Source organism: Toxotes jaculatrix, chromosome 5 (assembly GCF_017976425.1).
Source record: "Toxotes jaculatrix isolate fToxJac2 chromosome 5, fToxJac2.pri, whole genome shotgun sequence".
Classification (NCBI taxonomy): Eukaryota; Metazoa; Chordata; class Actinopteri; family Toxotidae; genus Toxotes; species Toxotes jaculatrix.
The window spans coordinates 23,503,103-23,517,013 of NC_054398.1; the positions used below are offsets into that span (position 1 = coordinate 23,503,103).

The window sequence follows — 13,911 nt, forward strand, 5'->3', positions numbered from 1 at the left end:
TTTAATCTTGTTTAAACTTACCTTAAACTTATCTAAATCTAGATAAAGATTTAGATATATTCATTTAAAATGCCCATAGGGTGATGTCATGCAGCAAACAGCCCGGCTGTGCTTATTGCTAATTTGCTGTGAGGGTGTTCCTCCTGGGAGGTGCAGTTTTGACTCACCCACAGCAAAGAGACTGAACTTTGTTTCACCCATGCAAAGCACAGTCATCATAGCCATCTGCCTTGCAGGTCATATTTGGGAAACCTGTTTTTCTTTTGATGTAGGAAGCTCAGGTTTAATTTTACAGACAAAAGCGTAGATGTTCCACAGTCCAAAACAGCAATCAGAAAACTCACCCTGGTGGGACAGTCCACACATGGTGTATCTTCAATCTCCACCTGCTCTCTAAGCGTCTCCAGGTGTGCTGCATCAGTGACAAGTAATGAGTCAGATCCCATGTATGAGATCACCGTTGACCCTCTGATCTTTTCCTACACATCCTAATCTACCAACTAATAGATTTCTGACAATTGCAGATTCGCACTCTAAAATGTTTTGCAAAGTTGTTCGAAACAAGTTGGTTTTCTAACTGTGGGATGTGCAGGGATTTTGTGTTTTTTTTTTAATTTGTAAAAACCTAATTTCTTCTATCAAATGTATCTCAATATCAAAAACTCTTTACAGTAGTGTTTTTATTAATTTGTAGAAAATAGTACAAATGTGTGGACATATATAATGAAAAACAAAAAAAGGTACGTGTGATGACACGCTGTTTCTTCTTCCACAATGGATGTAAACAAGGTAGTTTAAATATTAACACAATACAGAGAATCACTCATAACTTCTGCTTTCTCCATCACAGAGTACTACTCTTAATCACCCCTAGAAAAATGAAAAAGAGATGCATTATACTTTATAAAGAGGGATACACAAACATTTCAGGAGACGGACAAAGACTCAACAGGATTTTTCACAGTGTTAGAGAGACAGGAAGAGTATGTGTTGGCCGTAAACTACAGTTAGTGAGTGTGCAGTCATGGACCAAGGAGAAAAATCTGACATGAAAATAATGAGAAACACTCTCCACTCCCTCAACCATCAAGATGCCCTTTACCAAGGCACTTAACCCAAAAGTCTGTGGTTTTAATCTGAAGCTCCAAACACTGGATGTTTAAACATTTGTTAATGTTTGACCGTTCTCGGGGCCGCTGCTGGAAAAGGCAAAGTAAACGTTTTTGTTGAATAAATACAGGGTAGGTGAAGGACTGAGATGTGGTTGGAGAGCAATGAATTATTTTTTAATATGATAAGTTGTTCGGGGTTTTTTTGAGTGTGAAAAGAATCATCTGTGAATTGAAGTCAGTGCTGGTGGTGGATCAAAGTCAAAGCTTTTCAGTCAGATTTCAAAATAGCTGCAACAAAAATCTAAATCAACATTTGATTTGATCTGTAGCCAAATTCACTGAAGGCAGGAACAAACCATGGGAAGATGCTTCTGCATGTTGTTCTGTTGTGGTCAGGACATTATACACTATATGGCCAATAGTATGTGGACATCCCTGTCTATATACTTATGTGTACCTGTTGTTTGGGGCTGTTTTCTATTGCCAGGATTAGGCCCCTTAGATTGAATTAAGCATAACCTTCATGCTACAACAAAACATATATTTTAGACAGTGGAGTGCTTCAACCTTTATGGCAAAGGTTTGGGGAAGATCCTCTCCTGCTTCCGTATGACAATGCCCTCTTTGTGAAAAGCTCTATAAAGAATGGTTTTGCCATTTTTTTCCTTGAGAAAGAACTGGACTGGCGTGCACAGAGAGCCCCCACCACAACCTCATTCAACACCTTTTGGATGAACTGGAATATCAACTGTGAGCCAAGCCTAATCACCCAACATCAGACGCTGACCTCAGCAATGCTTTTGTGGTTGGAGTGAGAAAATCTCTGCAGCCAGGATCCAAAACCTTGTAGAGAGACTTCCCAGATGAGTGGAGGCTGTTATAGCAGCATGTTAATGCCCTCTGGTTTGGGAATGAGGTGTGACACATGGGTGTCATTTTGCAGTGTCCACCTACTTCTGGCCATATAGTGTAGACATGTCTAAGTACAAGTGCAAAAACAGCTGTTGACTAGTAGTAAAGTTCAATACTGAGACATGAGTTACAGTCTTACGGAGGTGGAGGGTGATTAACCCCAAATGGTCTCTCTTTGAAATAGCTCAGAAATGAACAAATTGCCTAACTGCTAGTTTGCATCCAGGCTACAGCTAACGCTAACCTCACAAGCAGAGCTTTGAACCAGTGTGCTGTTACAATGGTTTGTTTTTGTCTCGTGTTGAGTCAGAGCGTCTACCGATAACAGTAGACACCAAACTTTAGGTACGGAGGAGGGAACCCAAAGCTACGAACCCCTGGTTCAGACGGGCCACAGTTAGCCCGGGCTCTTGTGATAGGATAACGCACACTCCCATCAGCCAACCAGCCGGCATCACAGCGGTCCATACCCATCAGCCTCCAGGCGGCAAACAGCTGGCCCACTTTGGCAATTTGACTTCCGTCGCTGGCACAAGCCTGGACTGCCTCTGTGAAGTTGAGTTTGGTCGGCTGCTTTAAGAAGTAAACATTTCCTGTAAGGCAGGAGAGAATCGTGAATGAGGACACTGTCATGCTTTCATCTATTTAGGTTTAAAACGTTCACACGTCCTCGTACTGACCCTTGACAGAGGCTGAGAAACAGAAAGCGTCATAGCTGTGGAGGATGCGATGTCGTTGCCCGTAGCTACGCAAACCAGGAGCTAAGTCCACGCCTCCACAGCCATCACGTGAGACTGTGATTGGATACTGAACTGTGCCATCAGCCAACCAGCCGGCATTACACCAGTCTAGTCCCTCCTCCCACGCTGCGAAGAGCTGCTCAAATGTAGCCAGAGCGGCGTCCTGATCCTGGCACGCTTGTTGGGCCTCAAAGAAGTTAAAATGGTAGCGTCCTTTCTGAGAGTAGTAGGGGAACACCACGCCTGTACATGGAGGAGACGTGTTTTATGACAGTTATATATTCCACAGTCGCCATCCTGAATGATGCTGAATCTAAAAGGATCTTTGTTAAGAGGAAAACTCTACAGGGCACCTTTAAAATGCTGTATCTACACTGTATATACACCAGGAGGAAGATGTTTCATCAGATCCCATCTCAAGCCAGCCAGTACTTTCCACACAGTATGTAAGGATGAAAACACAAGCTGAGAGCTAAGAAAATATACTGCAGCAGCAACACAAGACTTTGACATCTGACTGCTGCTGCACTCCGACTTACAACCTGTTTGATGACTCTAATTTCACATTTCATTGCGCAGACACGGACTCCTGAGTTGAGCGTGCTAGATTCCCAAACTTCTTACACTTCAACCACTTCAGCCTCATCAGCTGACATAACCCTCCTCACACTCACACACACACACACACACACACACACACACACACACACACACACACACACACACACACACACACACACACACACAGTCTTTCTCACCTCGCAGCTCCAGCTCCACAGTCACACTCTCGTCCTCCAGGCCGTCAATCACCTCACAGCGATACCTCCCTGTGTCGTTGAGCTGCAGCTCATTGATCACTAGAGACAAGTCCCCTGGCGCTGAGCGCCTCAGGCGCACACGGCCCCGGAAGCTGCCGTAGCTGCGGTGACGGTTGCCCATGGCGACCATAACCTCAGTTTCCTTGGTGAAGGATTCTGAAGAAGCAAGTTCAGTGATGGTGTTGGCTGGCATCCAGGACCATTTGACCCGGGTCCTGCGGGGTGTGGTGAGCTCAGGCTCATAGTGGTAGTGACAGGGAAGGGTGACACTGCTCCCCCTGGTGGCTGACACTGAAGGCTGCTGGGATTCCACGTGGAGACGAATCCCGTTGAAATAGACTAGAAAAAGCACATGAAATACAACATGTTTCAGTTAGTTGAATCCTAACTTCAGTCTCTACATTCAACGTTAGGATCACTTACAATGTTGACTGAAGCTAAATCACTCTAGTCTGTGCCTTTAATGTGTTATTTACGTACCTCACTGATTTATGTGAAGTGGCTGCAGCAACTCTGCATATGACATTAATAAAGTATCTATCTATCAGTCTACTGATGCCTCTGCGCCATTTATTTGTCCCAGTAAACCATGCCAGAAACTGCCCTGAAACTAACACACAAAAGAATGCAATAATCACAGATGTTATTAGTAACACTTGTGCTTTATGTCTGTGAAAAAGGCCTAAATCTTTTCACATTCACCTGTATGCTAAAATGACTCTCTAATGACGTACTTCACTTCAGTAGTAACAGGAAACAACAAAAAACAATCACAGGTCAGCGTCAGTAACTTTTGAATACCACTGCCAATTATACTTCATTAAGAAGAAGCAAAGCGCCTTTCAAAATATTTAATGTTTTATTCAAAGCAAACCTGGTGAAGCCTCTGATGAAGCACAGTTTGAACCGTTGCACTTATTCAGCTAATAAGCTTCTCAGTGTGCACTGATTAGCCTGTTGGCACCTCAGAGGGAGCTCTTGTGATGCTGTGCACAAACTGATCCTTCTCTGCTGATGGACGTAAATATTTTATTGTTTATTTCCCACAGTGCCCCTGGATCTGTCTCACCCTTGCCACAGTTTGTGTTTGTGAAATTATCCAGGTATGATTTGTTCTATTGTGGGACAATACTGTCCATTAACTGCACATTCAAAAACTGTGACTCAAACCCATGTAGAATGAAAGCTGGGACATTAATGTCTTTCTGGCACACCACATTACACCTGTGCTTTTCCTTCTCTTGTCCTGACATGTCAAACTGCCCTGAGAAAAAAACTCTCTTCAATCATAAACTACTGACCTATATTTAATTTACTTAAACTAGTAACAGCAGAAGAACAAACAAACAAACTAAGTATATGTATATGTATATATATATATATATATATATATATATATATATATATATATATATATATATATATATATATATATATATATATTGATAGATAGATAGATAGATAGATAGATAGATAGATAGATAGATAGATAGATAGATAGATAGATAGATAGATAGATAGATATTACTGAGGCAATTGTTCATCTGCGTTTAGGGGAACATAAACACATGAAATATAACCTGCAAACATCTCACATACACATTCGCTCACACTCACACAGGACTGGGATTATAGCAACAGAAACCCACATCAATCACTAGCAGAGTTTGTTTTTATAACCTGGTTGACTGCCTGGGCTCCATGACTTATAGCTGCCACCCCCCCACATCCAGGTGACTTCCAGCCAGCTGTGTTATCATGTACACAAACGATGCATGTAGCTGAACACGTGCAGCAAACACACACAAAGCCTGCAAAGCCCTCCTTTTCATATGCACACACACACACACACACACACACACACACACACACACACACACACACACACACACACACACACACACCACACACACACAGACACACACACATACATACTCTCTCCGTTGCCGTTGCCGTTGCTGATGTCCTGGTAGTGAAAGCCATTGTTGTAAACGGGGATCCTGCCCTGACCGCCGGGCAGCAGCAGCAGGTACAAGCAGATGGCCAGTAGGGGGCGCAGTAGACTGAGCATGACGCTGTCCTCTGCAAAGGAAAAAGAGAGTCATAAATACCTGGCAGACGCTGTGAAATCAGCCTCAAAGTAATTCAACCTCTAAACACTTTGCCACCCGGATGAAAAATAAATAAATAAATAAATAAACGAGTTGAACTCTTCCCCAAATTATGTCTGATCACTGACACTCATCCCTGGATTAAAGGCAAGTTATTTACACACTTAACACAAACATAACTTTTATGTTATTTATGTTATGAAATGAGGTCAAATCAAATTTCAAAATGGAAAAAAATAAAAATCGGAATAGTTCATAGTAGTTCGTAGTTTTATCCTAAAAAAATGAGAATCTGGAGGAGAAGTGTAAGTTACCTTTTCATTACATTTACACGACAGATCCCCTGAAGTCGAATAAAAATTACCTTTCTACAGCCAAAATCTATGGACACTGTCCACTGGGTTGGATTATGGCGCATTACAGCCTACAGCAGATCGATTATATGAATTGCAGAGACAGGAGAAACTTTTCTCACATCTCAGTCATTTGACAAACGTTGGAAAAGAACATACAAAACCTTTTCTTCAGTTCTTTTCTTCGCCGATTCCTCTTTCCCTTTCCCTTTCGCGTCTCAAGTATTCAACCCAAAAAAAATGAGTAAAGCAATGATTATAATAAATGTGTTAATCAAATGTTTGTCTCAGGTCGTAATTCTATCTCATGAAATAAAATGCAGTAAAGTTTCTTTTTACCAGCAGAATCGCTCTAAAATTAAACCGTACAGCCCGTTTGAAACATAAAATACATAAACTATCTCTATATCTGCCTCATGAACGTCTGTTCGTGGGAGAAAAAAAGATTAAAGTCGTAACAAAAGCCAAACCGACTCACAGATAAGCACTTGTCCGTGTCTTCAGTTCAGGATCTCCTCCTCATCCTCTGCCGTCTCTCCGCTCACGGAACCGTATCGCGTTCAGGGGAGCGCGCGGCGACGTCACGAGACGAGGCATCCCCTTTGAAGCACCGACAGTGACGCCATCATACACGAGCCCACCATACAATACATGGACAATATCAGTGCCAGCAATAAATACCAGGCCAGATCTATAGTGACAGTAAAACCACTGTCAACATCACAACAACACCGACAGGCCACTTCCACGAATAACCTACTTAAAAGACAGGTTCACAATTTTTACAATCTGTTTTTAAACAGGAGCCCTTTTTGTACTTTACAACTGTTTTTTTCTTTCTTGCTGGCCTCTGCCAGACCAGTTTCTAATGTGATTTCAGTGTAAGTGATGGGGAACAAAATTCACAGTCCTTGTTTTGCACAAAATATATTTTGAAGTGTTTCTGAAGCCAATATGAAGATTCGATGATATAAGTTAGTCGATTCAATGGGATATCTTTCAAATGTAGTGTTTTTAGTAGATAAATCCCTCTTTCTTTCTCCCTGGATAATGTTTTCCCTCTGAGGCTGCAGTGGATCAAGAGAGAGACTGTACTGAAAACATTAACTTTGATTTGTCTCATACAGACTGTTGAAGCTACATATATTAGCTTCATATATGGGCACCTGATGAAAAACTGTGAACCTGTCCTTTAATATTCCAACATAATATACTGTGAACAGGAAATAACTAAGAAAAGGCAAGAAAAATATAAAATATTACCATGACACATATCACCAACTTGTACAAACAATACATACATGAAAACTAATACTAAACATCTAAACCTCACTGGCAAATTAAAGAATTTCAGCAGAAAATGACCTCATTCTTCTTCAGTGTTATTTAAAGATAACAATGACACTAATAAAAATACCTGTACTGATGCCACTTCAGCTGCTATTTGCATCACTGTTTGAAATTAATGGGGGGTCAGTTCAACCCAGTTGACCTCTTTCCTGACCTCATCTCATCCCACTAAAAATCTGGTCAAACTCAACTTAGGCTCATTTTCTTAACCTCTCAACCTTTCAGCTGAAACCAACAATTTTGACCACATCATCACAGAGAGCTACAGCTACATCTGTACAGCACGCTGTTCATACATAGTGTAAATATATAATTTGAACATGCTCCACCTTCATGTAAGCTTTTTTATTTTTACACCAACAACCACACAGCGAGGAATTCCCTAGGTTTGAGTCCATTCAAAGGCAGAGGAAAATCCTCATTAACATTTAACGATGCAGGTGTCTTTCCTCAGGATGATGCAGCCCAGCATTACCTGACCCTGACCTTCTTTTTTAAAATATATAAAAGGGATATCACCCTGAAATACCTGTATTTGTCATTCTTCAAGTCCTGGACATAAATTTAATCTAAATCCTTCAAATGTACAATCTCGTGCATGTGATGAGAAAACTCTGCAGTCAAGAAAAGCTACACATTTTATTATCCACATCAAACAACTGATATTTATGGCAGGCTCTTTGCAAAACAAAGTGTGAAGTGTAAAAGTTGTTGAGCCTCTTGTCTTTTTAACAGCAGCATTGTCGCAGGCTGCCAGCTCCTGCGTGTTGAGGCCCCTCCATGCCCCTGTTTTGCCATGGCCTCAAGTAACACAGCAAATATTGCCACACAAACTCATATTTCAGTCATTAGCTGAAATAATAGCAGCCGTGGTGGAAAACAGAGCAATTCCAGTTCTCCGCTGGGGCCCCTGAGAATGTGCTGCTCCTGCACCACCGCCCAAGAATCTGAGTGAAGGCTGGTTATCACGGTGCAGATGGAAGCTGCCCTCCTGACACTGGCACAACCCCACTAGATATTTTTGCCTGACACGACACTGCCATCCCCTGAAGAGCCACAAAGCACAGAGTCCCCCAGTTAATGAGTCTTGAACCACTCTGAATCATGCACGCAACGCTTTCCTCTGTGGTCGGCTCCTCTGTAGCCACTCATGTTTTTCTAGTCACTTGATTGACACTCAGCTGACTTCACACGAAACCCAAGACCACCGCTATTTCAGAAGGGTGGGGAGGGGGGTGTTGAGGAAAAAGCTGCTCTAAGCCCTTGAAACATGTTCAGGATGTTCAGGTTTTATTTCAAATCATTTTTATGGACAAAATTCAAGCATGTTCAGGGCACACACTGATTGTTCAGTTTGTTTACACATTCCCATAATTCTGCCATGAAACTCTTCCTTTCTGAAACACTGAGTTACAGCAAACATTCCAGTGAACTGAGCTACATGCTAATGATTGCACTGTAACATGCTCACAAAGGCAATGCTAACATGATGATGTTTGGCTGGCATAATGTTTGGTGTTCACAATATTGCTTTAACATGTTAGCATGTTAACACTGACTAATTAGCACTGAGCACAGTGTACAGCTGAGGCTGATTGGAATAGCGTTTGTAGGGTACATTAAGAAACCCTCAAAGTAAGTTTGTCCTGCGGGGGACACGAATAACTGTGCCAAGTTTTATGACAATCCATTAAACAGTTGTCATGACGTTTCAGTTCAAACCACAAACGTTAACCTGATACTGGCTCTAAAGGAAAAGTCAGATGGGCACCAAAGTCAGCAGGAATCATCATCTGGGAACCATGAATGTCCCCACAAAATTTTATGGTAATCCATTCAGAGATATTTCCGTCTGGACCATTGTGATGGATGGACTTACAGACCAACTCTGACATCCCCTGAGCCACTCAGCTAAAACTATGAAGTACTAAAGGAGCAAGAGCCTTCACCAAAGCTGAACTCTGCGACTTTCTGTTACAAAGGAATTTGAACCTCAGCTTGAGTTTATGTGACCTTAAAAACAGTCCCGCTACATTATCATCACAGTCACAGCTAAAAAAAAAACGATAATCATCTAATGGCAGAAATCCCAGATCCGGATCACTACCAACGTCTCATCAGCTGTGGTTTGCCCAGAGCTGAACTCCTCATGCCAGTTAACCCTCAGCATCCGTCCTGTTCTGCTCCTTCTCCTTCCTCCATTCTTACTTTCTGCTCTTTCCATCCACACACTCACAACTAGGCTGCTTTATCCAGCACTGTGAGGACTGCAGGAACTATCACGACTACAAACAGAAGTTTTACAGTGGGTGTAGAAATTGATGTGATGATGATGTGATGATTCATGTTACATTCACAGCACTGGACAGGGTCATAAAATGAAAAATATCTTTCACATTTCTCACAAGGAGAGGTGAATAATAAGTCAGTGAAACCATCTCTGGTTAAGGTTTTTCATATTTGCATTTTCACTCATCGTCACTGATGCTGAACATCATGAATCACAGCTTATTATTTCAGTAAATCCTTCACTTTCACTCCCTTCTCTTTCTCCACCACTTTCACCACTTCCCTTCACTGTCTTCATTACCACTGGAAATATTTATGTTGGGTTCAAATAAGGGCTCTCTTCCTTGCCTGGGATTTTCTTTTCTTGCACCAACAAGACAAACAAGGCTAGCGGCTTTGTGAGTCTGGCTATAGAACTGTAACATGCTCACAATGAAAATCCTAACAGGCTAATGCTTAGCTGGTATGTTTTGCATGTTCACCACCTTATTTTAACATATTAACATGCTAAAATTAGCTATTTTTTATCATATGAGGAACACAAATATTTGTATCAAATATCATTGTAATCCATCAAGTAGATACTGAGATATTTTTCTGGATAAGTGGAAAGTTTGACCCACTGGGGCCACTGCAGGAAACTTCAGGGGCTCATTGAAGTTGAGAGGCTTCATCCTCTGTGGACCATGAATGTCTGTGTAAAATGTTATGGCAATCCACCCGTTAATTGTTGAGATATTTTAGTCTGGAACAAAGTGGTGGATTAACCAACCGGCTGACAGACAGACATTGCCAACCACAGAGCCAAACAAACAAAAAAAAAAAAGCTTCAATTGTGTTTCAAAGTTAAGATCCAAGCTCAGTCTAAAAATGTTTGGCTGTCTTCAAAAACTTTCTATAAAGTGCTTACAAGACAGACTGCAGTCTGCCACACAGACTACAAGTAACCAATCTCTGATTTATGAATTTCAGTCAAACCGTAAATTAGTTTTATTCCCAAATTAAATTAACTTCATAAAATGTTAAGAGGCAGTATATTTAGTCATCAACAGTACAAGCTCCTAAAACCCTGAAACCTCCCCTCAGTGTCTGCTAGTGGCTCAGCCAGTGTGACAGTCGTTTCCCCTCCCTTTGTGTCTCTGAGCCATTATCTCCCAGCGTGTTTGAAGAGACCAGATCGTTGCTCTTCCCAAAGCCTCAGATGAAAGGTTTTGGCCTGGGGCCCCAAATACCAGCAGCCCCTGTGAACTGCTAGGCGACTGCGGCGGTGGAGGGGTGTAATTTCTGCAAGGCAGCAACATTCAGGCCCAGAGAGGTGAGCGGAGCTTGGACCTGGAGCCCAGAAAGCCGACATGAAAGAGGGAGAGACGACTGTGTATGTTTATGTTTGTGGGGTTGGACTGAGGAGCCAAGCAGCTGATCATGTCAGTGTGTGCAGTCACACGCTGTCATTAGCAGAGACTCCTCATAGAAGTGGATGCTTAGTCACAAAAGGTGTGTGTGTGTGTGCGTGTGAGAGAGTGATTTCAGTGTGACTATAATGATTAGAGAGGAAGGCTTCAATAAAAGACTAACAAGAGAGTGAAGTGCAGGGCTCAGGGTGACAGTTTCCATCCTGATTAAAAGATACAAGGCAAAATGAGCTGTAATGACAAATAAACACTACAATTTCCATCTTTTTGTAACTCACTGATGTAAGTTTAGCCCCAACTAAACATACAAAATGCCAAATTAGGAGCATAGTTATGAACATTACTACGTAAAAGCCACTCATCACCTGTCAAACCAACAGTTTTGAGCATTTATTTGAGCAGAAATAACACAGGCTTTCCTCTCTTTGAGGTGATGTCCTCGGAGATGTTGTTGGTACATACCTGATCTAAAATAGCACTTGTTTTCAGGAGTGGATCCTTCCTGTTCAAACCCGCTGCGGTGCCTCCAGTTTCCTGCCTGCTTTGGCTCGATGCCTCCGTCCGTCCGTCCCCGGCCAGCTGTCATACCAAGAAACCAAACAGAAAGAAGCCCGGCACAGAGCTGATGGAGGTGCTGTCAGTCGGATTAAATTCCTCACATTTTCCAAAACAAATCTGACAGGTAGGATGGAATTTACACAGAAAGTTTTGCGTTTAACGACCCCATTGATGGCTTGATTTGGGTAACACCAACATCAACTACTTTGGGGTCATGAAGACTATTTTTGTTATTTATTAATCTGTCAGTTATTTTATTAATCCATTAACAGTTTAGTTCAGAAAATGTAAAAAAAAAAAAAAAAAGTGAAAAAAGCGCCTCACGATTTTCCAGAACCGAAGTTGGAGATATATTCAGTTCTTTATCATATAAGACAAAGAAAAGCAGAAAGTAATTTTATCTCAGAAGCTGGAGCCTGAAAAGTTTTGTCATTTTTGCTATAAGATTTACTGAACCAATTAACAATTATGAATAATTTTCATTTTGATTGACTAAATCTTGCAGCTCTATTAATGATGCTTGTGTTTGCTTTCACTGTTAATATCTGGCAGTTCTTCAGATGAAGTCGTTCGCCAGATTTGTACAAGGTGTAATTGTTGTATTTTCTTTGCTTTTGTGTAACAAAAGTTTAGGACAAAATGATCACTTACTGCTTCAGACTTGAAACAATAGCTGATCATGTTCTCTAATTTTCCATTACCTTCTTTCCACAAGGATGATTAATACTTCTTTTTTGCATTTAAATCAGTTAAATTAAATTTGAATATTGAGTATTTAGTACTCTTTAATGGTTTGTAGACATTAATGTAGTTAATCTTCCTCAAGCTGCTCAGAAAAAGGACACAGGGAGAAGACAAGATGGAGATGTGGAGAGAGGAGAAAGCTGTCATTGGGTCGTGAATGCTTTAACTACCTTCATCTCCACAGGAAAAACAGCTGGTTGACTGTGAATGGTGGTAAGTAGACTAACGTCATCTAACTATGGCTAACATGATAATTAGCTGGTATTTACTAATTGAACACATGAAGTGACGTAATATGGTGGAACAACAGCCATTTTCCCAAAGTACTTTGAGCCAAAACACCGCACAAGCATTAATCCCCCCTAATGATGTGCTGTAAGACAGGACTTTAACCTTGACGGTGTCACCGTATGAATGTATTTTCATATGATTGTGTGGTTCAAACCTTGCAGAAGGATCTCCCCACTTCAGTGTGACCTCCACAGACTGTAATGAGGCTGAGAAAAGGATGTGCCCTCCTCGGGTGAAGATACCTTTGGAGGACTGTATGGTGGTATAAAGAGAGATTAGGCCCCTGGGGGGTTTAAATGCTAAACAGGCAAAACGACCCTCAGTGCTTTTGGTCTTTTGATCTTCCACCTTTTTAAATGGAAAACAGCTCAAATGAATTCAGCATCATGATTAATACTATATCCTAAATATTCCATCCAGTCATATACATAGAAGTACAGACTATTGCTGTGCTATTCATGGCATTTAGAGTCAATTAAAAAAAATGTCTGTTCTGTTCTTGTTAATTCTTTATTTATTCTTCATTTTTAAGATACAAAGGCCAAACATAAAGGAATCCTCTTAGAAACACAATACTGGAATAAAAAAGCTCCAAATCCAGTCAAAATTCTATGAGGTCAACAGTCGGTATAGCAAGAAACAAACTCATATAATACCATAAAAACACATCCATTTTTTTAAATCAATCATAGAAAACCTGAACAGCGGGGAAACAAGAAATCTACAATAGTTTGAATGTTGATGAACATCTAGAAAAAAAGGAAGCTATGTCACTAATAAATTCAGAGCGGTTCAACTTAAACTGAGCGACACTAGCCAATAAAATGCATGCAGACGTGGATAACAAGAATGACTGCCTCTGGAATCGTCTGCAACAATAATAAATATTGTACAGTGTTTGAAACCAACATCCAACCTCTCAGTGACACTGCTATCTCCCCTCATGCATTTTTAAGGATCTTGAATTAATATTCATTGTTATCAATACTAACACTGTATAATATTGCACAAGCCCATAATTCATAATTCATGGGGTGGAAAGGTTTAGAATACTGTGACGGGGGCGGCAGACGTGGATGATACGGCGGGTCGTGTCACTTGTCCAGTGGAACCGTAAAAATCAGTTTTAATTTGGTTTCTCTCTTACAGTCTTATCAGTGGGGCCACAGCTTTGAACTGGAGGCATTATGTTGGACCCTAAATAAATGGTCTGCAGCAAAC

The 13,911-nt window shown here is 41.1% G+C and overlaps 1 protein-coding gene and 1 long non-coding RNA gene across 4 annotated transcripts; one reads left to right on the top strand and one right to left on the bottom strand.

The window, feature by feature from the left end:
• Positions 1–682: 682 nt before the first annotated feature.
• Positions 683–11,613, bottom strand: hapln3 (hyaluronan and proteoglycan link protein 3). Of its 3 annotated transcripts, XM_041039314.1 has the most exons (6): positions 11,560–11,613; positions 6,525–6,646; positions 5,518–5,664; positions 3,523–3,921; positions 2,705–3,007; positions 683–2,617 (listed from the first exon to the last, which is right to left on the bottom strand). In XM_041039314.1, exons 3-6 carry the CDS (start codon positions 5,651–5,653, stop codon positions 2,340–2,342), a joined length of 1,116 nt encoding a protein of 371 aa, XP_040895248.1. In that variant the 5' UTR covers positions 5,654–5,664; positions 6,525–6,646; positions 11,560–11,613; the 3' UTR covers positions 683–2,339. The 3 variants fall into 3 exon arrangements, with proteins under 3 accessions (XP_040895248.1, XP_040895249.1, XP_040895250.1); XM_041039315.1 differs by lacking the exons at positions 6,525–6,646; positions 11,560–11,613 and adding an exon at positions 6,211–6,391; XM_041039316.1 differs by lacking the exons at positions 6,525–6,646; positions 11,560–11,613 and adding an exon at positions 6,008–6,067.
• A 73-nt stretch (positions 11,614–11,686) lies between these two features.
• Positions 11,687–13,851, top strand: LOC121182719. The gene is made up of 3 exons (XR_005894127.1): positions 11,687–11,779; positions 12,482–12,612; positions 12,852–13,851. It is a non-coding gene; the product is annotated as an uncharacterized LOC121182719 (long non-coding RNA).
• Positions 13,852–13,911: the final 60 nt, after the last annotated feature.

Coding starts and splice junctions, on each gene's coding strand:
- hapln3 (XM_041039314.1), bottom strand. CDS start 5,653: ATGCTCAGTCTACTGCGCCCCCTACTGGCCATCTGCTTGTACCTGCTG. Junction 3,008..3,522: donor TGTGGAGCTGGAGCTGCGAG/GTGAGAAAGACT, acceptor CTCCATGTACAG/GCGTGGTGTTCCCCTACTAC. Junction 2,618..2,704: donor TTTCTCAGCCTCTGTCAAGG/GTCAGTACGAGG, acceptor CCTGCCTTACAG/GAAATGTTTACTTCTTAAAG.